General features: G+C 42.2%; 1 protein-coding gene across 1 annotated transcript; it reads right to left on the reverse strand.

Moving 5' to 3' along the window:
• Positions 1–17340: 17340 nt before the first annotated feature.
• On the reverse strand, positions 17341–22883 carry LOC311141010 (doublesex- and mab-3-related transcription factor 2-like; the record flags this gene model as incomplete). Its single annotated transcript, XM_084176288.1, has 3 exons — positions 17341–18557; positions 21842–21944; positions 22524–22883. The coding sequence occupies 3 exons, from the start codon at positions 22881–22883 to the stop codon at positions 17341–17343; spliced, it is 1680 nt and encodes a 559-aa protein (XP_084032414.1).
• Between the last annotated feature and the right edge of the window lie 793 nt (positions 22884–23676).

Consider the following 23676-nt stretch of genomic DNA (forward strand, 5'->3'; position numbering starts at 1 on the left):
CTACAAAGTATTGACTTGAATAGTTATGCACGCTCAAGTTTTCTGTTTTTTTGTCTTATTTCTTATAAAAAAATATTTTGCATCTTCAAAGTGGTAGGCATGTTGTGTAAATGAAATGATACAAACATGCCTACCAAACAAATTTAATTCCAGGTTGTAAGGCAACAAAATAGGACAAATGCCAAGGGGGGTGAATACATTTGTTATATATTATATTACTTATTATATTCTACATTCCATATTCTATTCTATTTTCTATTATATATTATATATTCTATTATATATTATATTTTATAAACTGGGTGGTTTGATCCCTGAATGCTGATAGGCTGACAGCCGTGGTATACCACGGGTAGGACAAAACATTTATTTTTACTGCTCTAATTGCATTGGTAACCAGTTTATAATAGCAATAAGTATATTATTATATACAACTCCGCATCGCATCGTGCTTAAGAACAGCCCTTAGCTGTGGTATTTTGGCCATATACCACACCCCCTCGTGCCTTATTGCTTAAATATATGACATATTCTATTATACATTCTATATTATATATTATATTACATATTCTATTATATGTTGTATGTTATATTATGTATCCTATTATATATTATATATTATATTATATGTTCTATTCTATATTGTATTATATATTATATATTATATTTTATATTCTTTCCATTGAAAAGTAAAAAGTGTGTTGCCAGAAAGAGCAAATTAGGATGTGTTTCAAAGCAGATTTATCTAGTTTGTCTGTTTCATTCCTAAAGCTGCCTTTAGCCTTCGCAGATCAATGTTCCTCCATTCATCCCTACAGATCAGTGTTCTGTGTTCACATTCCTGTTCTGCCTTTACACATCACTCTAGCAGTTTCTGGATATGTCTGTGTCTCACCATAGCCATGGATACACTTTGCATTAACATGGTTGTCGTCATCCGATCAAGATTATCCGATCACTATCTGATGGAGATTTGTTGTGTCTACACATGGTAATAAATGTGTATTTTATCTGCCCACTGCGTCTGCATTGTGACCAGATTCTCTGGTCCCTCCCTGTATGAAAATTAATCAAACCTGCCTTGATTTAAAACTGGACGGAATGGGTTACTGTCCCGCTATCCTCAACCTGTACAAATAAACACTATTTCACATATCCTCCTTTTTTTTTGTTACAGTAAAACAGCTTTGTAGGCCTAGGTGCATTGGTTGTATTTAAGCAGGTCTTAAAAAGAATTAGCATATAGAACCTCTAATATGATAACCTATAGCAAGACGCCTGGTCACATGATGAGAATTGATAAAAGCGGCAATGTATAAAAAGTGCAAAGGAGCAACAAATACTATGTCTTCTAAAGGAATAAATACTATGTCTTTATAAAGGAACACATACTATGTCTTTATAAAGGAATAAATACTATGTCTTTATAAAGGAATAAATACTATGTCTTTATAAAGGAACACATACTATGTCTTTATAAAGGAATAAATACTATGTCTTTATAAAGTAATAAATACTATGTCTTTATAAAGGAATACATACTATGTCTTTATAATGGAACAAATACTATGTCTTTATAAAGGAACAAATACTATGTCTTTATAAAGGAACACATACTATGTCTTTATAATGGAATAAATACTATGTCTTTATAAATGAATAAATACTGTGGCTTTATAAATGAATAAATACTGTGGCTTTATAATGAATAAAGTTTCAATCTTAAAGTAGCCTAAAGAGTCCTTCGTGTTGTACATCATATTGGACAGTGGCCTCGCTCATGCTTACAGAAAGCTTTGTGCCTTTACGCATCAGTTTGGACATCTTCTGCACTTTATTGCTAGCGATTTGTAGGTAAAATTGTCAAAGATTCACAGGATATTCAATAATAGAATTTAACAAAATTGAAAAGGATTGCATTGTTAGATACTTGTGGTGAATGATGGACGGAGTCAGGCGCAGGAGTAAAATAACCGGAAGCAGCTTTATTCCTTCCAGACATACAATGCGCCTACAACGGCAATCCAAACAGGTACAGGGGAAACAATCCTCCCTGACCAAACACAGGTACAGGGGAAACAATCCTCCCTGACCAAACACAGGTACAGGGGAAACAATCCTCCCTGACCAAACACAGGTACAGGGGAAACAATCCTCCCTGACCAAACACAGGTACAGGGGAAACAATCCTCCCTGACCAAACACAGGTACAGGGGAAACAATCCTCCCTGACCAAACACAGGTACAGGGGAAACAATCCTCCCTGACCAAACACAGGTACAGGGGAAACAATCCTCCCTGACCAAACACAGGTACAGGGGAAACAATCCTCCCTGACCAAACACAGGTACAGGGGAAACAATCCTCCCTGACCAAGCACAGTCTCAGGAAATACAATAAATGTAATGACACAGGGGAAAATCAAACCTGGCAAAATAAATGAGAGAGTATCTCAACCGAGCTACTCTCCTCCCACATAGAACAATCACTCACAAAGACAAGGGGAACAGAGGGAACACTTATACACAGACTAATTAGGGGAATGAGCACCAGGTGTGTGTGATTGACAAGACAAGACATGACAAGTGGAGTGATGAGAATGGGAGCGGCAGTAGCTAGTAAGCCGGTGACGACGAACGCCGAAACCTGCCCGAACAAGGAGGAGGGGCAGCCTCGGCGGAAGTCGTGACAATACTACTGCACTGTTGGAGCTAGGAACACAAGCATTTCGCTACACCCGCAATAACATCTGCTAAATATGTGACCAATAACATCTGCTAAATATGTGACCAATAACATCTGCTAAATATGTGTATGTGACCAATACTATTTTATTTTATTTTATTATATTACATGGATCAGATTTGATTTGATTATATTCCATGGATAAGATTGTTATTTAGTAGGCCTATGGGAACAAACTGTTTTACCAAAGCAACAAAAATTGGCCATGACGGTTTTCTGCAAATCCTTGATCAGTTATAATTCAGAAACAGAGTCTCCTTCACTCATGGAGGCATACTAGCATTACAGAATGTAAACTGAACTACAAATGTATTGGGGATGCATGGGGAACGGACTATTATGGAGTCACAGCAGAAGAGCGCAGTGAAAGACAAGTGTATGGCAAGGTATAATGTGGAGGTCTAATGTTCCCCTGAACCTTTAGATCAAGGTATAATGTGGTCTAATGTTCCCCTGAACCTTTAGATCAAGGTATAATGTGGAGGTCTAATGTTCCCCTGTACCTTTAGATCAAGGTATAATGTGGAGGTCTAATGTTCCCCTGTACCTTTAGATCAAGGTATAATGTGGTCTAATGTTCCCCTGAACCTTTATATCAAGGTATAATGTGGAGGTCTAATGTTCCCCTGAACCTTTAGATCAAGGTATAATGTGGTCTAATGTTCCCCTGAACCTTTAGATCAAGGTATAATGTGGTCTAATGTTCCCCTGAACCTTTAGATCAAGGTATAATGTGGTCTAATGTTCCCCTGAACCTTTATATCAAGGTATAATGTGGAGGTCTAATGTTCCCCTGAACCTTTATATCAAGGTATAATGTGGAGGTCTAATGTTCCCCTGTACCTTTATATCAAGGTATAATGTGGTCTAATGTTCCCCTGAACCTTTAGATCAAGGTATAATGTGGTCTAATGTTCCCCTGAACCTTTATATCAAGGTATAATGTGGAGGTCTAATGTTCCCCTGAACCTTTAGATCAAGGTATAATGTGGAGGTCTAATGTTCCCCTGAACCTTTATATCAAGGTATAATGTGGAGGTCTAATGTTCCCCTGAACCTTTAGATCAAGGTATAATGTGGAGGTCTAATGTTCCCCTGAACCTTTAGATCAAGGTATAATGTGGAGGTCTAATGTTCCCCTGAACCTTTATATCAAGGTATAATGTGGAGGTCTAATGTTCCCCTGAACCTTTATATCAAGGTATAATGTGGAGGTCTAATGTTCCCCTGAACCTTTATATCAAGGTATAATGTGGAGGTCTAATGTTCCCCTGAACCTTTATATCAAGGTATAATGTGGAGGTCTAATGTTCCCCTGAACCTTTATATCAAGGTATAATGTGGAGGTCTAATGTTCCCCTGTACCTTTATATCAAGGTATAATGTGGTCTAATGTTCCCCTGAACCTTTAGATCAAGGTATAATGTGGTCTAATGTTCCCCTGAACCTTTATATCAAGGTATAATGTGGAGGTCTAATGTTCCCCTGAACCTTTATATCAAGGTATAATGTGGAGGTCTAATGTTCCCCTGTACCTTTATATCAAGGTATAATGTGGTCTAATGTTCCCCTGAACCTTTAGATCAAGGTATAATGTGGTCTAATGTTCCCCTGAACCTTTATATCAAGGTATAATGTGGAGGTCTAATGTTCCCCTGAACCTTTAGATCAAGGTATAATGTGGAGGTCTAATGTTCCCCTGAACCTTTATATCAAGGTATAATGTGGAGGTCTAATGTTCCCCTGAACCTTTAGATCAAGGTATAATGTGGAGGTCTAATGTTCCCCTGAACCTTTAGATCAAGGTATAATGTGGAGGTCTAATGTTCCCCTGAACCTTTATATCAAGGTATAATGTGGAGGTCTAATGTTCCCCTGAACCTTTATATCAAGGTATAATGTGGAGGTCTAATGTTCCCCTGAACCTTTATATCAAGGTATAATGTGGAGGTCTAATGTTCCCCTGAACCTTTATATCAAGGTATAATGTGGAGGTCTAATGTTCCCCTGTACCTTTATATCAAGGTATAATGTGGTCTAATGTTCCCCTGAACCTTTAGATCAAGGTATAATGTGGTCTAATGTTCCCCTGAACCTTTATATCAAGGTATAATGTGGAGGTCTAATGTTCCCCTGTACCTTTAGATCAAGGTATAATGTGGAGGTCTAATGTTCCCCTGAACCTTTAGATCAAGGTATAATGTGGTCTAATGTTCCCCTGAACCTTTAGATCAAGGTATAATGTGGAGGTCTAATGTTCCCCTGTACCTTTAGATCAAGGTATAATGTGGTCTAATGTTCCCCTGTACCTTTAGATCAGGGTATAATGTGGTCTAATGTTCCCCTGAACCTTTAGATCAAGGTATAATGTGGAGGTCTAATGTTCCCCTGAACCTTTAGATCAAGGTATAATGTGGAGGTCTAATTGTCCCCTGAACCTTTAGATCAAGGTATAATGTGGAGGTCTAATGTTCCCCTGAACCTTTAGATCAAGGTATAATGTGGAGGTCTAATGTTCCCCTGAACCTTTATATCAAGGTATAATGTGGTCTAATGTTCCCCTGTACCTTTAGATCAGGGTATAATGTGGAGGTCTAATGTTCCCCTGAACCTTTATATCAAGGTATAATGTGGTCTAATGTTCCCCTGTACCTTTAGATCAAGGTATAATGTGGAGGTCTAATGTTCCCCTGAACCTTGATATCAAGGTATAATGTGGTCTAATGTTCCCCTGTACCTTTAGATCAAGGTATAATGTGGAGGTCTAATGTTCCCCTGAACCTTTAGATCAAGGTATAATGTGGAGGTCTAATGTTCCCCTGTACCTTTAGATCAAGGTATAATGTGGAGGTCTAATGTTCCCCTGAACCTTTAGATCAAGGTATAATGTGGTCTAATGTTCCCCTGAACCTTTATATCAAGGTATAATGTGGAGGTCTAATGTTCCCCTGAACATTTAGATCAAGGTATAATGTGGAGGTCTAATGTTCCCCTGAACCTTTAGATCAAGGTATAATGTGGAGGTCTAATGTTCCCCTGAACATTTAGATCAAGGTATAATGTGGAGGTCTAATGTTCCCCTGAACCTTTAGATCAAGGTATAATGTGGAGGTCTAATCTTCCCCTGGGTTCTTATTTTCTGGTTAGCCATACTATATTGTTAAATTTCCATAAATGTTATTTTTGTCTTAATTGAAAAGTTGAATCAGGTGTGCTAGCCCTGCAACGGCTGGGGGTCCCTGAGGAGACAGTTCAATCAGGTGTGCTAGCCCTGCAACGGCTGGGGGTCCCTGAGGAGACAGTTCAATCAGGTGTGCTAGCCCTGCAACGGCTGGGGGTCCCTGAGGAGACAGTTGAATCAGGTGTGCTAGCCCTGCAACGGCCCTGAGGAGACAGTTGAATTACTGGCCATAGTCATATTTAACATGTAATTGCGTAACACAACAGATAAGACCATAGTCTTATTTAACATGTAATTGCGTAACACAACAGATAACACCAACTAAAACCACCCTTCTAAACATTGGAATGAGCTGCCGCCCCTGCATTTGAATTATCCCTAAAAGAGGAAAGAACCCTTTTCTGAATGCAAAGAAACATTGAAGGGCAAAAAGGTTCCACATAGAACCATGACCCTTCCCAAAGAACCCTTGAAGAACCCTCTTTTAGTTATGTGTATTGCCTCAGTGGGCTGGTGGTGGGAAGGTCACCCCATATTGTGTTTAGCTCTGAATAAAATTGATCTCCTGCTATAACAGTCCTTGGCCTTTCTGTATGATGTTTTCAAATATTTGATTTTGCGCTGGCATTGGATGTGGGAATGGGAGAAACCCTTTTCTCTCATTCAGGATGATATCTCTTCATAAATATTGTCACACCCTGGCTCTGGGACTCTATATGTTGAGCCAGGGTGTGTTCATTCTGTTGTGTTTATTTCTATGTTGGCTAGAGTGACTCCCAATCAGAGGCAACGAGTGTCAGCTGTCGTTGGTTGTCTCTGATTAGGAGCCATATTTAAACTGTCTGTTTTCCCTTTGTGTTTGTGGGTTTTTGTTCCGTGTTGGTCATTGTTACCGTGGACTTCACGAGTCGTTTCTTGTTTTGGTTATTGTGGTCTATTATCACTAAAGATAATAAAGTTGAACCATGTTCGTTCATCACGCTGCGCCTTGGTCTATTCCTTACGACGATCGTGACAAATATCTTTATTTCTATATGCGTGATCTAACTTCTATTGGACTGTGGCATCCGACCACAGTGCCAGTAGGCATTTGGTTTCCTCCAGAATTAAGGTATCGTTGTCCATAATTACAACCTCGACTGGCCAGTGTCATTTTTTTGAGAGGGCGGGAACACTGTGACAGTGTCCAAATTTATACGCTTTCGTGGTCAGGATTCTTTTACAATTCAAATAAAATAAAATGTATTTATAAAGCCCTTTTTACATCAGCAGATGTCACAAAGTGCTTATACATAAACCCAGCCTAAAACCCCGAACAGCAAGCAATGCAGATTTAGAAGCACGGTGGCTAGGAAAAACTCAATAGAAAGGCAGGAACCTAGGATGAAACCTAGAGAGGAACCAGGCTCTGAGGGGTGGCCAGTCCTCTTCTGGCTGTGCCGTGTGGAGATTATAAGAGTACATGGCTATTAAGGCCAGATTGTTCTTCAAGATGTTAAAACGTTCATAGATGACCAGCAGGGTCAAACAATAATCACAGTGGTTGTAGAGGGTGCAACAGGTCAGTACCTCAGGAGTAAATGTAAATTGGCTTTTCATAGCCTGTCAAGGGGTGCTGAAGGTGGGTGTGGTACATGAATCAAGCGCAGGACGCAGAAGCTCAGTCCAAAAGACTTTAGTGCAATATTCACGTAGAAAATAAGCACAATAAGCCCGAAGGCGAAATAATGGCGCACACAGGCGTCAAACAAACGGCGCACTAACATGTGCGAAAAACCTCTCCAAACAACGGAGGGAAGTACGTAGCTCCAACACAAGGAGGGAAGTACGTAGCTCCAACACAAAACAGAAGAGCAATCACACACAAAGACAAACACACACAACGAGAACTAAATAGGACACTAACGAGGACTAACAAGACACAGGTGTACAACATCAAGACAAAACCAAACGAACATGAAACATAGATCGGTGGCAGCTAGTACTCCGGGGACGACGACCGCCGAAGCCTGCCCGAACCAGGAGGAGGAGCAGCCTCGGCCGAAACCGTGACATAGCCGAGTATTGAGGTCGAGACAGCAGGTGGGTAGACAGAGGGAGAGACAGCAGGTGGGTAGACAGAGGGAGAGAGAGCAGGTGGGTAGACAGAGGGAGAGACAGCAGGTGGGTAGACAGAGGGAGAGAGAGCAGGTGCGGTAGACAGAGGGAGAGACAGCAGGTGGGTAGACAGAGGGAGAGACAGCAGGTGGGTAGACAGAGGGAGAGACAGCAGGTGGGTAGACAGAGGGAGAGACAGCAGGTGGGTAGACAGAGGGAGAGACAGCAGGTGGGTAGACAGAGGGAGAGACAGCAGGTGGGTAGACAGAGGGAGAGACAGCAGGTGGGTAGACAGAGGGAGAGACAGCAGGTGGGTAGACAGAGGGAGAGACAGCAGGTGGGTAGACAGAGGGAGAGACAGCAGGTGGGTAGACAGAGGGAGAGACAGCAGGTGGGTAGACAGAGGGAGAGACAGCAGGTGGGTAGACAGAGGGAGAGACAGCAGGTGGGTAGACAGAGGGAGAGACAGCAGGTGGGTAGACAGAGGGAGAGACAGCAGGTGGGTAGACAGAGGGAGAGACAGCAGGTGGGTAGACAGAGGGAGAGACAGCAGGTGGGTAGACAGAGGGAGAGACAGCAGGTGGGTAGACAGAGGGAGAGACAGCAGGTGGGTAGACAGAGGGAGAGACAGCAGGTGGGTAGACAGAGGGAGAGAGAGTTGAAAACAGCAGGTCCAGGACAAGGTAGCACGTCCGGTGAAACGGGTCAGGGTCCAGGACAAGGTAGCACGTCCGGTGAAACGGGTCAGGGTTCCATAGCCGCAGGCAGAACAGTTAAAACTGTAGCAGCAGCACAACCAGGTGGACTGGGGACAGCCAGGAGTCATCAGGCCAGGTAGTCCTGAGGCATGGTCCTAGGGCTCAGGTCCTCCGGGAGGGGAGGGAGAAAGAGAGAGAGTGATCATATCTACAGTAAAATCACACAGGACACCAGATAAGACAGTAGAATTACACCAGATATAACAGACTGACCCTAGAACCGCTGCCACACCACTAGAGGGATATCGGCAGACCACCAATTTACTACGCTGAGACAAGGCTGAGTATAGCCCACAAAGATCTCCTCCACTGCACGAGCCGAGGAGGAAGATCACGTCAGTAACTCAACCTACTCAGGTCAAGTATAGCTCAAAAAAGCCTGGTACGATGTGACACACCACTCCTAGGGACAGCATGGAAGAACACTAGTAAGCCAGTGACTCAGCCCCCGTAACAGGGTCAGAGGCAGAGGATCCCAGTGGAGAGAGGGGAGCCGGCCAGGCAGAAACAGCAAGGGCGGTTTGTCGCTCCATTGCCTTGCCATTCACCTTCGCACCCCTGGGCCAGACTACACTCAATCATAGGACCTACTGAAGAGATGAGTCTTCAGTAAAGACTTAAAGGTCGAGACCGAGTCTGCGTCTCTCACATGGATAGGCAGACCATTCCATGAAAATTGAGCTCTATAGGAGAAAGCCAGCTGTTTACTTAGAAATTCTAGGGACAATAAGGGGGCTTGTGACCGTAGCGTACGTGTAGGTATGTACGGCAGGACCAAATCGGAGAGATAGGTAGGAGCAAGTCCATGTAATGCTTTGTAGGTTAGCAGTAAAACCTTGAAATCAGCCCTAGCCTTAACAGGAAGCCAGTGTAGAGAGGCTAGCACTGGAGTAATGTGATCACATTTTTTGGTTCTAGTCAAGATTCTAGCTGCCGTGTTTAGCACTAACTGAAGTTTATTTAGTGCTTTATCCGGGTAGCCGGAGAGTAGAGCATTGCAGTAGTCTAATCTAGAAGTGACAACAGCATGGATTAGCTTTTCTGCATCATTTTTGTATAAAAGGTTTCTGATTTTTGCAATGTTACGAAGATGGAAAGAAACTGCACTTGAAATAATCTTGGTATGTTTATCAAAACAGAGATCAGGGTCCAGAGTAACACCGAGGTCCTACAGTTTTATTTGATACGACTGTACAACAATCTAAATTAATTGTCAGATCAAACAGCAGATCTCTTTGTTTCTTGGGACCTAGAACTAGCATCTCTGTTTGTCCGAGTTGTGTTTCCGAATGACATCACCAAGAGGTAGAATATATAGTGAAAACAATAGTGAACCTTGAGGAACACCGAAACGTACCATTGATTTGTCAGAGGACAAACGGTCCACAGAGACAAACTGATATCTTTTCGACAGATAAGATCTAAACCAGGCAGGAACTTGTCCGTGTAGACCAATTAAGGTTTCCAATCTCTCCAAAAGAATGTGGTGATCGATGGTGTCAAAAGTGGCACTAAGGTCTAGGAGCACGAGGACAGATGCAGAGCCTTGGTCTGACGCCATTAAAAGGTAATTTACCACCTTCACGAGTGCGGTCTCAGTGCTATGATGGGGTCTAAAGCCAGACTGGAGGCAGTCTCAGTGCTATGATGGGGTCTAAAGCCAGACTGGAGGCAGTCTCAGTGCTATGATGGGGTCTAAAGCCAGACTGGAGGCAGTCTCAGTGCTATGATGGGGTCTAAAGCCAGACTGGAGCGTTTTGTATACATTATTTGTCTTCAGGAAGGCAGTGAGTTGCTGCGCAACAGCTTTTTCTAAAATGATTGAGAGGAATGGGAGATTTGACATGGGCCGATTTTAGTTTGATGGGGTCTTTTTCAGGAGAGGCTTTATTACTGTCACTTTTAGTGAGTTTGGTCCACATCCGGAGGATAGGGAGCTGTTTATTATGTTCAACATAGGAGGGCCAAGACCAGGAAGTAGCTCTTTCAGTAGTTTAGTTGGAATAGGGTCCTGTAGACAGCTGGAAGGTTTAGAGGCCATAACTATTTTCGTGAATGTGTCGAGAGATACAGGATTTAAAAAACCTGAGGGACCTGGCACTTCTGTGCAGACTCAGGACAACTGACCTTTGGAGAAAAACTTAGATTCAAAGAGGAGTCCGTAATTTGCTTTCTAATGATCATGATATTTTCGTCAAAGAAGTTCATCACTGCTGAAGTGAAGGCCATCCTCTCTTGGGGAATGCTGCTTTTTAGTTAGCTTTGCGACAGCATCATGAATAAATGTTAGATTGTTCTTATTCTCCTCAATAAGGTTGGAAAAATAGGATGATCGAGCAGCAGTGAGGGCTCTTCGATATTGCACAGTACTGTCTTTCCAAGCTAGTCGGAAGACTTCCAGTTTGGTGGAGCGCAATTTCCCTTCCAATTTTCTGGAAGCTTGCTTCAGGGCTCGGGTATTTTCTGTAGGGAGCTAATTTCTTGTGACAAATGTCTTTTCGTTTTTAGGGATGCGACTGCATCTAGGGTAAATTTAGATCCTCAGTTAGATTGTTGTACTCTGACGTCCTCGGGGAGGTGGAGGGAGTCTGGAAGGGCCTCTAGGAATCTTTGGGTTGTCCGAGAATTAATAGCGCAGTTTTTGATAATCCTTGGTTGGGGTCTGAGCAGATTATTTGTTGCAATTGCAAACGTAATAAAATGGTGGTCCGATAGTCCAGGATTATTGAGGAAAAACATTTAGATCCACAATATTTATTCAACGGGACAAAACTAGATCCAGGGTATGACTGTGGCAATGAGAAGGTCCGGAGACATGTTGGACAAAACCCACTGAGTCGATGATGGCTCCGAAAGCCTTTTGGAGTGGGTCTGTTGACCTTTACATGTGAATATTGAAGTCACCAAAAATTAGAATATTATCTGCCATGACTACAAGGTCAGATAGGAATTCAGGAAACTCAGTGAGGAATGTTGTATACAGCCCAGGAGGCCTTTAAACAGTAGCTATACAAAGTGACTGAGTAGGCTGCATAGATTTTATGACTAGAATCTCAAAAGATGAAAATGCAGTCTTTTTATTTTTTGTAAATTGAAGTTTGCTGTCGTAGAATGTTAGCAACACCTCCGCCTTTGCGGGATGCGAGGGGGATATGGTCACTAGTGTAACCAGGAGGAGAGGCCTCATTTAACACAGTCAATTCATCAGGCTTGAGCCATGTTTCAGTCAGGCCAATCACATCAAGGTATTATCAGTTATCAGTTAATTGACTATGACTGCCTTGGAAGTGAGGGATCTAACATTAAGTAACCCTATTTTGAGATGTGCGATATCACAATCTCTTTCAATAATGACAGGAATGGAGGAGGTCTTTATTCCAGTGAGTTTGCTAAGGCGAACACCGCCATGTTTAGTTTTGCTCAACCTAGATCGAGGCACGGACACGGTCTCAATGGAGATAGCTGAGCTGACTACACTGACTGTGCTAGTGGCAGACTCCACTAAGCTGTCAGGCTGGCTAACAGCCTGCTGCCTGGCCTGCACCCTGTCTCATTGGGGAGGCTAACAGCCTGCTGCCTGGCCTGCACCCTGTCTCATTGGGCTGGCTAACAGCCTGCTGCCTGGCCTGCACCCTGTCTCATTGGGCTGGCTAACAGCCTGCTGCCTGGCCTGCACCCTGTCTCATTGGAGCTAGAGGAGTTAGAGCCCTGTCTATGTTGGTAGATAAGATGAGAGCTCCCCTCCAGCTAGGATGGAGTCCATCACTCCTCAGCAGGCCAGGCTTGGTCCTGTAACACCCCTCCAGCTAGGATGGAGTCCATCACTCCTCAGCAGGCCAGGCTTGGTCCTGTAGCACCCCTCCAGCTAGGATGGAGTCCATCACTCCTCAGCAGGCCAGGCTTGGTCCTGTAGCACCCCTCCAGCTAGGATGGAGTCCATCACTCCTCAGCAGGCCAGGCTTGGTCCTGTAGCACCCCTCCAGCTAGGATGGAGTCCATCACTCCTCAACAGGCCAGGCTTGGTCCTGTAGCACCCCTCCAGCTAGGATGGAGCCCATCACTCCTCAGCAGGCCAGGCTTGGTCCTGTAGCACCCCTCCAGCTAGGATGGAGTCCATCACTCCTCAACAGGCCAGGCTTGGTCCTGTAGCTCCCCTCCAGCTAGGATGGAGTCCATCACTCCTCAGCAGGCCAGGCTTGGTCCTGTAGCACCCCTCCAGCTAGGATGGAGTCCATCACTCTTCAGCAGGCCAGGCTTGGTCCTGTATCACCCCTCCAGCTAGGATGGAGTCCGTCACTCCTCAGCAGGCCAGGCTTGGTCCTGTAGCACCCCTCCAGCTAGGATGAAGTCCATCACTCCTCAGCAGGCCAGGCTTAGTCCTGTTTGTGGGGGAGGCCCAGAAAGAGGGCCAGTTATCTATTCTATATTTTGGGAGGGGCAGAAAACAGTTTCCAACCAGCGATTGAGTTGTGAGACTTTGCTGTAGAGCTCATCACTCCCCCTAACTGGGAGGGGGCCAGAGACAATTACTTGATGCCGACACATCTTTCTAGCTAAGTTAAACGCTGAAGTTATGTTGCGCTTGGTGACCTCTGACTGTTTCATCCTAACATCGTTGGTGCCGACGTGGATAACAATATCCCTATACTCTCTACACTCACCAGATTTTGCCCTAGCCAGCACCATCTTCAGATTAGCCTTTACGTCGGTAGCCCTGCCCCCTGGTAAACAGTGTATGATTGCTGGATGATTATTTTTAAGTCTAATATTGCGGGTAATGGAGTCGCCAATGACTAGGGTTTTCAATTTGTCAGAGCTAATGGTGGGAGGCTTCGGCGACTCAGACCCGGTAATGGGTGTAGGAGAGACCTGAGAAGGCTCGGCTTCTGACTCCGACTCGTTGCTTAATGGAGAGAACCGGTTGAACGTTTCTGTCAGCTGAATGAGCTACAACGTTTGAGCATGCCGACAGCATTTCTTTCCAGAAGCCTTGAGAAAATGTTCCTGCTGCGGGGACTGTGTGGGGGGGATTTATAATACTATCTGTTCTTACTGGTGGCACAGACGCTGTTTCAAATTGCCCTTGCCTAACGATTGCATCTGAAGCTGGGCTTGCAACACTGCTATCCTCACCATAAGGCGATAGTTCTCCTGTATATTAGGAGTACAGCGACTGCAATTAGATGGCATAGGGTTAATGTTACTACTTAGCTGTTTCGGCTGGTGGAGGTCCTGTAGAACCATGTCCAGATAAAGGGTCCTGTAGACCCATGTCCAGATAAAGGGTCCTGTAGAACCATGTCCAGATAAAGAGTCCTGTAGAACCATGTCCAGATAAAGCCTCCTGTAGAACCATGTCCAGATAAAGGGTCCTGTAGAACCATGTCCAGATAAAGCCTCCTGTAGAACCATGTCCAGATAAAGGGTCCTGTAGAACCATGTCCAGATAAAGGGTCCTGTAGAACCATGTCCAGAGAAAGGGTCCTGTAGAACCAGATAAAACGTCCGGGGTGAAAAAGTTGCATGAAAAAAGTCAAGCAAAGAAAATATGAAGACTAAGATGTGTTAAATGCAGAGTTTTGATTAAACGGTTATTAAAACTAAAAAATGAAACATTTGGCAGGTAGTCAAGTAGCAACTAACAGCCCAGCACAGTGTTACCGGAAAGATCTGGGATCTGATTCAAGGCTGTCAGTACAACATGCGTCTTCGACTGCCTCTGGAAGTGGTCAGTAAGATCTAATCACAAACAGACTGCAATGCATCTTTTGATTGTCTACATCAGTCGACAAATGTGGACCCAATCAGAAAGTGGACAAGACTAGGACAATAGACCCAGGTATAAACAGGGCTCATGCCTTCACATTATCCTGGAATGCTGTGGATCAGACTTACAGAGAGACAGAAAAATGTTTTTAGAAAATATATAGTCCATTATTTATGGACCGATCGTATTTCCACTGGACAGAGACATTACATCTGCAGCACAGAGAACATAAACTACATGACCACTAGTATGTGGACACCTGCTCGTCAAACATCTCATTCCAAAATCATGGGCATTAATATGGAGTTGGTCCCCCCTTTGCTGCTATCACAGCCTCCACTCTTCTGGGAAGGCTTTCCACTAGATGTTGGAATATTGCTGCGGGGACTTGCTTCCATTCAGCCACAAGAGCATTAGTGAGGTCGGGCACTGATGTTGGGCGATTAGGCCTGGCTCGCAGTCGGCGTTCCAATTCATCCCAAAGGTGTTCGATGGGGTTGAGGTCAGGGCTCTGTGCAGGCCAGTCAAGTTCTTCTTCACAAAAAGATCCCACCTTGTCTAGCATATTTTGTTTTGTCGACATTTGGAAAGTTTACTGACCAATGATCTGTCTCCATCAGTCGTGATATTTTCTATCCAACTTTACATCCTGACTCTGCACTTGAAGCATTTAACTTCTTCCGGTTACTGATAGGCCCTTAAAGAAACTGACTGTTATTAAAACGACCAAATCCCTGTGGATAGATTATGAATTGAAAAACTGTATGGCTGAGAGGGATGAGGCTAAGGGAATGGCAAGTAAGTCTGGCTACACAGCAGATTGGTAAACATACAGTAAACTGAGAAATCACATAATTAAACTAAACAAAAAGAAGAAGAAAGTGTACTATGGAACAAAGATAACTTATATAAAGAATGATAGTAAAAAGCTCAGGAGTACCTTAATTTAAATTCTAGGCAGAAAAGCTAACTGAACCATCCTTCATTGAGGCTGATGGCTAATTAACAAAACCCTTTGATATTGCCAACCACTTCAAGAACTTTCATCATTTTTTGGTTGACAAGATTAGCAAATCTAGGCATGACATGCAAACAACAAATGCTGAGCCTTCATATTCATGCATAACGGACCAAATAGTGAAAGACAAACATGTAGCTTTGAATTCCGAAAAGTTGGTGTGGAAGAGGTGAAAAAAGTATTGCTATAAATAAGGACAAACTACCTAGAACCACCTGAATGGTACACTACATGACCAGCAGTATGTGGACACCTGCTCGTTGAACATCTCATTCCAAAATCATGGGCATTAATATGGAGTTGGTCCCCCCTTTGCTGCTATAACAGCCTCCACTCTTCTGGGAAGGCTTTCCACTAGATGTTGGGACATTGCTGCAGGGACTTGCTTCCATTCAGCCACAAAAGCATTAGTGAGGTCGGGCACTGATGTTGGGCGATTAGGCCTGGCACGCAGTTGGCGTTCCAATTCATCCCAAAGGTGTTCGATGAGGTTGAGGTCAGGGCTCTGTGCAGGCCAGTCAAGTTCTTCCACACCAATCTCGACAAACCATTTCTGTATGGACTTCGCTTTGTGCACGGGGCATTGTCATGCTGAAACAGGAAAGGGCCTTCCCCAAACTTTTGCCACAAAGTTGGAAGCACAGAATCGTCTAGAATGTCATTGTATGCTGTAGCTTTAAGATTTCCCTTCACTGGAACTAAGGGGCCTAGCCCGAACATGACGAACAGTTCTTGTGCTGACGTTGCTTCCAGAGGCAGTTAGGAATTCGGTAGTGAGTGTTGCAACCGAGGACAGACGATTTTCACGCGCTACGCGCTTCAGCACTCAGCAGTCCCGTCCACTTCGCGGCTGAGCCAGTGTTGCTCCTAGACATTTCTACTTTACAATAACAGCACTTACAGTTGACCGAGGCAGAAATTTAACAAACTGACTTTTTGGATAGGTGGCATCCTATGACGGTGCCACGTTGGAAGTCACTGAACTCTTCAGTAAGGCCATACTACTGCCAATGTTTGTCTATGGAGATTGCATGGCTGTGTGATCGATTTTATACACCTGTCAGCAACGGGTGTGGCTGAAATAGCCAAATCCACTAATTTGAAGGGGCGTCCACATACTTTTGTACATACAGTGTGTTCTATAAAACACATTCATCTTTTTTATTTGTATTTTTAATCCTCTCTAATGACTTCCAAACACTTGTACTTGGGCTGTATTCAATCCGTAGTGTTGAAAAGTTACAGAGTGCCCTATCAAAGCGTTTACCGTGAACGTGGGAACATTGCCTTTCAATTTCAATCACGCTGTGACACTAAACTTCAGTGCTACGGATTGAATCCAGTCCTTAGAAATGCTTGAGAATTTTTGTTTTTGTTTTTTTATCTTAATGTCTAATATATAACCAATAGTCAATGACAAGGTTGACCCACATCCCATCACCTCAAACACAATTCAATCATTATGATTAAATCATTATGATTCAATCATTATCATTAAATCATTATCATTACATCAAATGTATCCAAAGAATTAAACACCAAACCTGATACAAGAGCTTGATTATTTATCAAGTTTATTGACACATTAGTGATACATTTAAATACTCTACACCATAAAGAGATTTACAACATGCTCATATCAAATATAATATATAGAAAAATACGGGGTTGATTTTTGGTCCCAGTCCGTTCCTGGTAATTACTGTGAAGCTCTGTTCATAATGTTATTGTGAAGCTCTGTTCATAATGTTATTGTGAAGCTCTGTTCATAACGTTACTGTGAAACTCTGTTCATAGCCGGTGATGGCCTATTCAGAATGGCCTCCACAGAGAAGGACAGAGACTGGCTGGACACGATCTTGGTCCCGGCTGACTTAGACAGGAACTCCTTGCTGTATCTATCAGAGCCTTTTAAACTGTAGAAGTCCTTAGAAGGTCCTTCACGGTACTTTCTGGCTGCTTCCTCCAGCAGTTCTTTACAGTAGGGGCCCCGGAGCTCGACTCCGGCCCCGGTCCCAGCTCTCTCCCCAGCCCCAGCTCCTACCTCGGCCCCGGCCCTCTCTCTTTCTCCAGCCCCGACCCTAGCCTTCTCACTCAATGTCTGCTGGATGAGTGAGTGGAAGGAGTTGAGCTTCATGGATAGTGTGTGTTTGGCACTGTCCTTGCTCAGCTTGTTCAGGACATGTTCATGACTGGGAGGGTGAGGGTGAGGTTGGGGGTGAGGCTGGGGGGGAGGTGTACAAGGAGGGAAGGCCTGTCCGAAGCCTCTCTTCGGGGGAGAGAAGGCTGATCGTTCGCGGTGCCCCCCCTGGGTGAGAGGGGCCTGGGACTGGGCGGGGCCGTCCTGCTGCTGGGGGTCAGAACCCTCGGGGAGGCCCACAGCGACCCTTGACCCCTCCAGTTTGGCGGCAGTGACGGCAGTGGTTGCCGTGGCATCGTGGTCGGGCGGGAGGCTCTCTGCGGCAGCGGTCATCATCCTGGGATCCCAGACTGCACCTGGCTTCATGTTCTGGACGGCCGTGGCATTGCGCAGGCACTGCTGGTACAGGAGGGAGGGGCCACGCGGCCACACCATGAACCCCCGCGGAGAGGTCAGCGGAGAGGTCAGAGGGTACTGGCGGTAGGTGGTTGCCACGGAGACGTTGGAGGAGATGAGCTCCATGTTGCTGGGGCTGGCAGCGTACTTCAGGTCCACACAGCTGGGCGACAGGAAGCGACAGAGGTCCTTGTTGTTGTGGTGAGGCTCCTCCGGGGCTGTCTTGTAGGACTTGTACTCTGCAGCATGGCGGACCAGACTGTTGGGGAAGAGCAGAGAGGCTGTGGCAGCCTGAGGGGGTTCTAGCATCTCTCTCTCCTTGTACTCTCTCTCCAGCATGATCCTCTCCAGCTCTTTGTCAGCAAACGCTCTCCTCTTCCTCATCCTGTCGCTGAGGGGGGGCGGGAGAGGGGGGCTGACCCCCAGGTACGGGTCACCCTGCACCGGACGGTACCCTGCGAGGAGACAGAACAACTGAGGTTAGATGACATAGAGATAATAATATAATAATATATAATAATAATAATAATAATAATAATAATAATAATAATAATAATAATATTAATAATAATAATAATAATAATAATAATAATAATAATAATAATAATAATAATAATATAATATATTCTAGTAAACTGCTAAAAGTAAACTTGATCGGTTTTGTATAACTGTTCATTATATTGATGTTAACTGTTTGTTAAGAAGAAAAGTAATTGCATGCAAATTATTGCAGGTTTACGGTGTGGTTAGGCCTATAGGATAGATATTTTTTTTATCTACTTTTATGGATGTATCAATCAGATTATGTTAAATAAAGCAGGTTAGCTATCAATGCGATTAGGGTGAATAAAGCAGTTTAGATATCAATGAGATTAGGTTAAATAAAGCAGTTTAGATATCAATGAGATTAGGTTAAATAAAGCATGTTCAATTCAATGAGATTATGTTAAATAAAGCAGGTTAGATATCAGTCAGATTAGGTTAAATAAAGCCGGTTAGATATCAGACAAATTACGTTAAATAAAGCAGGTTAGGTATCACTCAGATAAGGTTAGATAAAGCAGGTTATATATAAATGAGATTAGGTTAAATAAAGCAGGTTAGATATCAGACAGATTAGGTTAAATAAAGCTGGTTAGATATCAGTCAGATTAGGTTAAATATAGCCGGTTAGGTGTCAATGAGATTAGGTTAAATAAAGCAGGTTAGATATCAATCAGATTAGATATCAATGAGATTAGGTTAAACAAAGCAGGTTAGATATCAATGAAATTAGGTTAAATAAAGCAGGTTAGATATCAGTCAGATTAATTTACATAAAGCAGGTTAGATATCAGTCAGATTAGGTTGAATAAAGCAGGTTAGATATCAGACAGATTTGGTAAAATAAAGCAGGTTAGATATCAGTCAGATTAGATATAAACGAGTTTACAGTAAATAAAGAAGGTAAGATATCAGTCAGATTAGATATCAGTCAGATTAATTTACATAAAGCAGGTTAGATATCAGTCAGATTAGGTTAAATAAAGCAGGTTATATATAATTGAGATTAGGTAAAAATAAGCAGGTTAGATATCAATCAGATTAGGTTAAATAAAGCAGGTTAGATATCAATTAGATTAGGTTAAATAAAGCAATGTATATATCAGACAGATTAGGTTAAATAAAGCAGGTTAGATTTCAGACAGATTAGGTTAAATAAAGCAGGGTCAGTATCAATCAGATTAGGTTAAATTAAGCAGGTTAGAAACCAGACAGATTAGGTTCAATAAATCAGGTTAGGTATCAGTCAGATTAGGTTCAATAAAGCAGGTTAGATATCAGTCAAATTTGATATAAGTGAGACTAGGTTAAATAAAGCAGGTTAGATATCAGACAGATTAGGTTAAATTAAGCAGGTTGGATATCAATGAGATTAGGTTCAATAAAGCAGGTTAGATATCAATGAGATTAGGTTCAATAAAGCAGGTTAGATATCAGACAGTTTAGGTTAAATAAAGCAGGTTAGATATCAGTCAGATTAGGTTAAATAAAGCAGGTTAGATATCAGTCAGATTAGGTTAAATTAAGCAGGTTAGATATCAGACAGATTAGGTTAAATTAAGCAGGTTAGATATCATTCAGATTAGGTTAAATAAAACAGGTTAGATATCATTCAGATTAGGTTAAATAAAGCAGGTTAGATATCAATGAGATTAGGTTCAATAAAGCAGGTTAGATATCAATGAGATTAGGTTCAATAAAGCAGGTTAGATATCAGACAGTTTAGGTTAAATAAAGCAGGTTAGATATCATTCAGATTAGGTTAAATAAAGCAGGTTAGATATCAGTCAGATTAGGTTAAATAAAGCAGGTTAGATATCAGACAGATTAGGTTAAATAAAACAGGTTAGATATCATTCAGATTAGGTTAAATAAAGCAGGTTAGATATCAGTAAGATTAGGTTAAAAAAAGCAAATTAGATATCAGACAGATTATCTTAAATAAATCAGGTTAGATATCAGACAGATTAGGTTAAATTAAGCAGGTTAGATATCAATGAGATTTGGTTAAATAAAGCAGGTTAGATATCAATGAGATTAGGTTCAATAAAGCAGGTTAGATATCAGACAGATTAGGTTAAATAAAGCAAGCTAGATATCAATGAGATTAGGTTAAATAAAGCTGGTTAGATATCAGACAGATTAGGTTAAATAAAGCAGGTTAGATATCAGTCAGATTAGGTTAAATTAAGCAGGTTAGATATCAATGAGATTAGGTTCAATAAAGCAGGTTAGATATCAATGAGATTAGGTTCAATAAAGCAGGTTAGATATCAGACAGTTTAGGTTAAATAAAGCAGGTTAGATATCAGACAGTTTAGGTTAAATAAAGCAGGTTAGATATCAGTCAGATTAGGTTAAATAAAGCAGGTTAGATATCAGTCAGATTAGGTTAAATAAAGCAGGTTAGATATCAGACAGATTAGGTTAAATAAAACACTTTAGATATCATTCAGATTAGGTTAAATAAAGCAGGTTAGATAACATTCAGATTAGGTTAAATAAAGCAGGTTAGATATCAGTCAGATTAGGTTAAATAAAACAGGTTAGATATCATTCAGATTAGGTTAAATAAAGCAGGTTAGATATCAGTAAGATTAGGTTAAAAAAAGCAAATTAGATATCAATCAGATTAGGTTAAATAAATCAGGTTAGATATCAGACAGATTAGGTTAAATTAAGCAGGTTAGATATCAATGAGATTTGGTTAAATAAAGCTGGTTAGATATCAATGAGATTAGGTTCAATAAAGCAGGATAAATATCAGACAGATTAGGTTCAATAAAGCAGGTTAGATATCAATGTTATTATGTTAAATAAAGCAGGTTTGGTATCAGTCAGATTTGGTTAAATAAATTACGTTAAAATATAGAAAGTATTGAATATAAGCTCAATTATTTATGTATCGTCCTTTTCCACTTTAAAAGCATTTCACAAAACATCTAAAATTGTATTTTACCTGCTTAGTTCTATCTGTACCTATAAAATAAAGACATTGTAACAAGTCTGAATGAGAGCGAGAGAGAGAATGAACACCAGTTCATTCAGTAAAACCATTACTAGAAAACACGACAAAGTAGTCTCCTGTCTCCTGCCTTACAAAATAATATAATTGCATAGGATAGGATAGAATTGTATATTATGAAATAGAATAGGAAATGATAGAATAGAATAGACTACAATAGAACTGTGTTACCTTCCAGAATGCTCTTAGCCAGCATCGTTGATGGTCTGATGTTTCTCTGGTAGATAGATCTTCTCTCCGCTGGAATCTGCTTCCCACAAATTCCCTTTTTATCCTGATAAAATTACAGAACAAAAAAAGTAATAATTAATCGTGTATTATATGTGCAAAATAATAACTACGTGCATTATTATGCGTTCGATACCAGTCCCAAGGTTTAGAAAATATTAGATAAGTGATAGCAAGAGGCTACTTATAATATAAATATTTGTATTAATGTATTATTTAGATTAAGTTGAGTTCATCATTCTAGCCTGTTACTTTGTTTGGTGGGGAAATAAATAAAATAACTCTACTAAACTAAAACGAAACGTTTAAAAATATAGTCTGTGTTAGACTTCGCTGTCCTGATCATGTCAATGCAAAAGATCCAAACAGGACATGATTTCAAATTAGGCCCTTTTTACAATGTAAAAATGACATATGTTTGTAGTCAATGAAGACAGTTGGAATACATTTGAAATTAAAATGATTTTAAGATACAGTTTTGGCAACATTGTTCCCAAAAAGTTGCTTGTGAAACCAACGAGTTTTACACCCACTCGAATGATTTAAAATAATAATAGTAAAAATAAAAAAACACACACCCACACACCTTAATTAAATAACATAATTTATTAGAATCCACACACACCTCTGTAGCTTGTTGTCTCCGCAGTGCCACCTGAGCCGCCATGACCCGCTGTCTCTCCACCACCAGCAGACAGTTGGCACACTGGCAGTCCCTCCAGCGGCAGAACCGTTTATGCCCCTTCAGACAAGACACCACGCCGTGGTTCCTGCAGCGGGCACACTTCGGCGTCCGGCTTAGCTTCCGCTGTTCACCGGACCCGGGGCTGGTGGTGCCCGGCTTGTCATCTATCTTGGCCCCCGGCTCGTGGTCTCCTGCGCAGGGCAGAGAGGAGCTGTAGTCCGGCTGGTCCTGGTCGTCGCATTCGGTCTCCAGACTCTCCACATCGATCTCAAACTCTGCACCGGAGATATCCGTCATCATGTCTGCTGTCTGTCTCCCGGTGCCTCGTGGCTACGGTCCTCTCTCCAAGCTTCTGGCTCACGCGACGGTTGCTTCACTACAGTCAATACAGTCTGAAATAAAACAAAATATATCTGTAATTAAAAGCAGTACGGAATTGTGTTCCAGATTGTGCGCCCTGGGATTGACAGTTGAATAAATGTCCAATAAACAGAGAAATAATAACAGCATATCTATGAAGTGTGAAAAACGAGTAACATAAATGGGTAAACCATTTAGACTTACCTCAATGCAGACAGGCTCCTCCAGAAAATATTCAAAGTTCCTTCCAACATCCACTCCTTACTGCAGTTTGTCACTAGTCAGTGCGCTCTGAACTGATGAACTTGTCGCACTGACAGACACCGCTGATAATCTGCTTAATTGTTGCTCAATGTACCACGGAACAGAGAGAGATGTCCCAACGACAAATACAGACGTTGTTCTGACGTGGTCTGTCACTCTGGTCCGCTCCAAGGTTTTCTTCCAGGCTCGAGCCGGAGCACCATCCCTATGAAGAATTTGGGTGCGAGTGGGATTCCATCGTGATTGGCTCGTTTTCAACCCCTCGACCCTATTGGCTGTTCACGACGTTCTCTTTCTTGATGGAATTGCTGTAATGGCGTGGAGTTACAATCTAAACAGAACGAGGAAATGATTCCTCAACACATTGGAGAGCAGAGAGAGAGATAGCTTATATAGAGGGCTTGGTGGTGGCCTCATGCGTAATGACAGCCTGTAGCCCAGGCCTTATATTCAATTTAAGAACTTGAAG

Source organism: Coregonus lavaretus (genome assembly GCF_964263955.1).
Source record: "Coregonus lavaretus genome assembly, chromosome: 14".
In the NCBI taxonomy this organism is placed as follows: Eukaryota; Metazoa; Chordata; class Actinopteri; order Salmoniformes; family Salmonidae; genus Coregonus; species Coregonus lavaretus.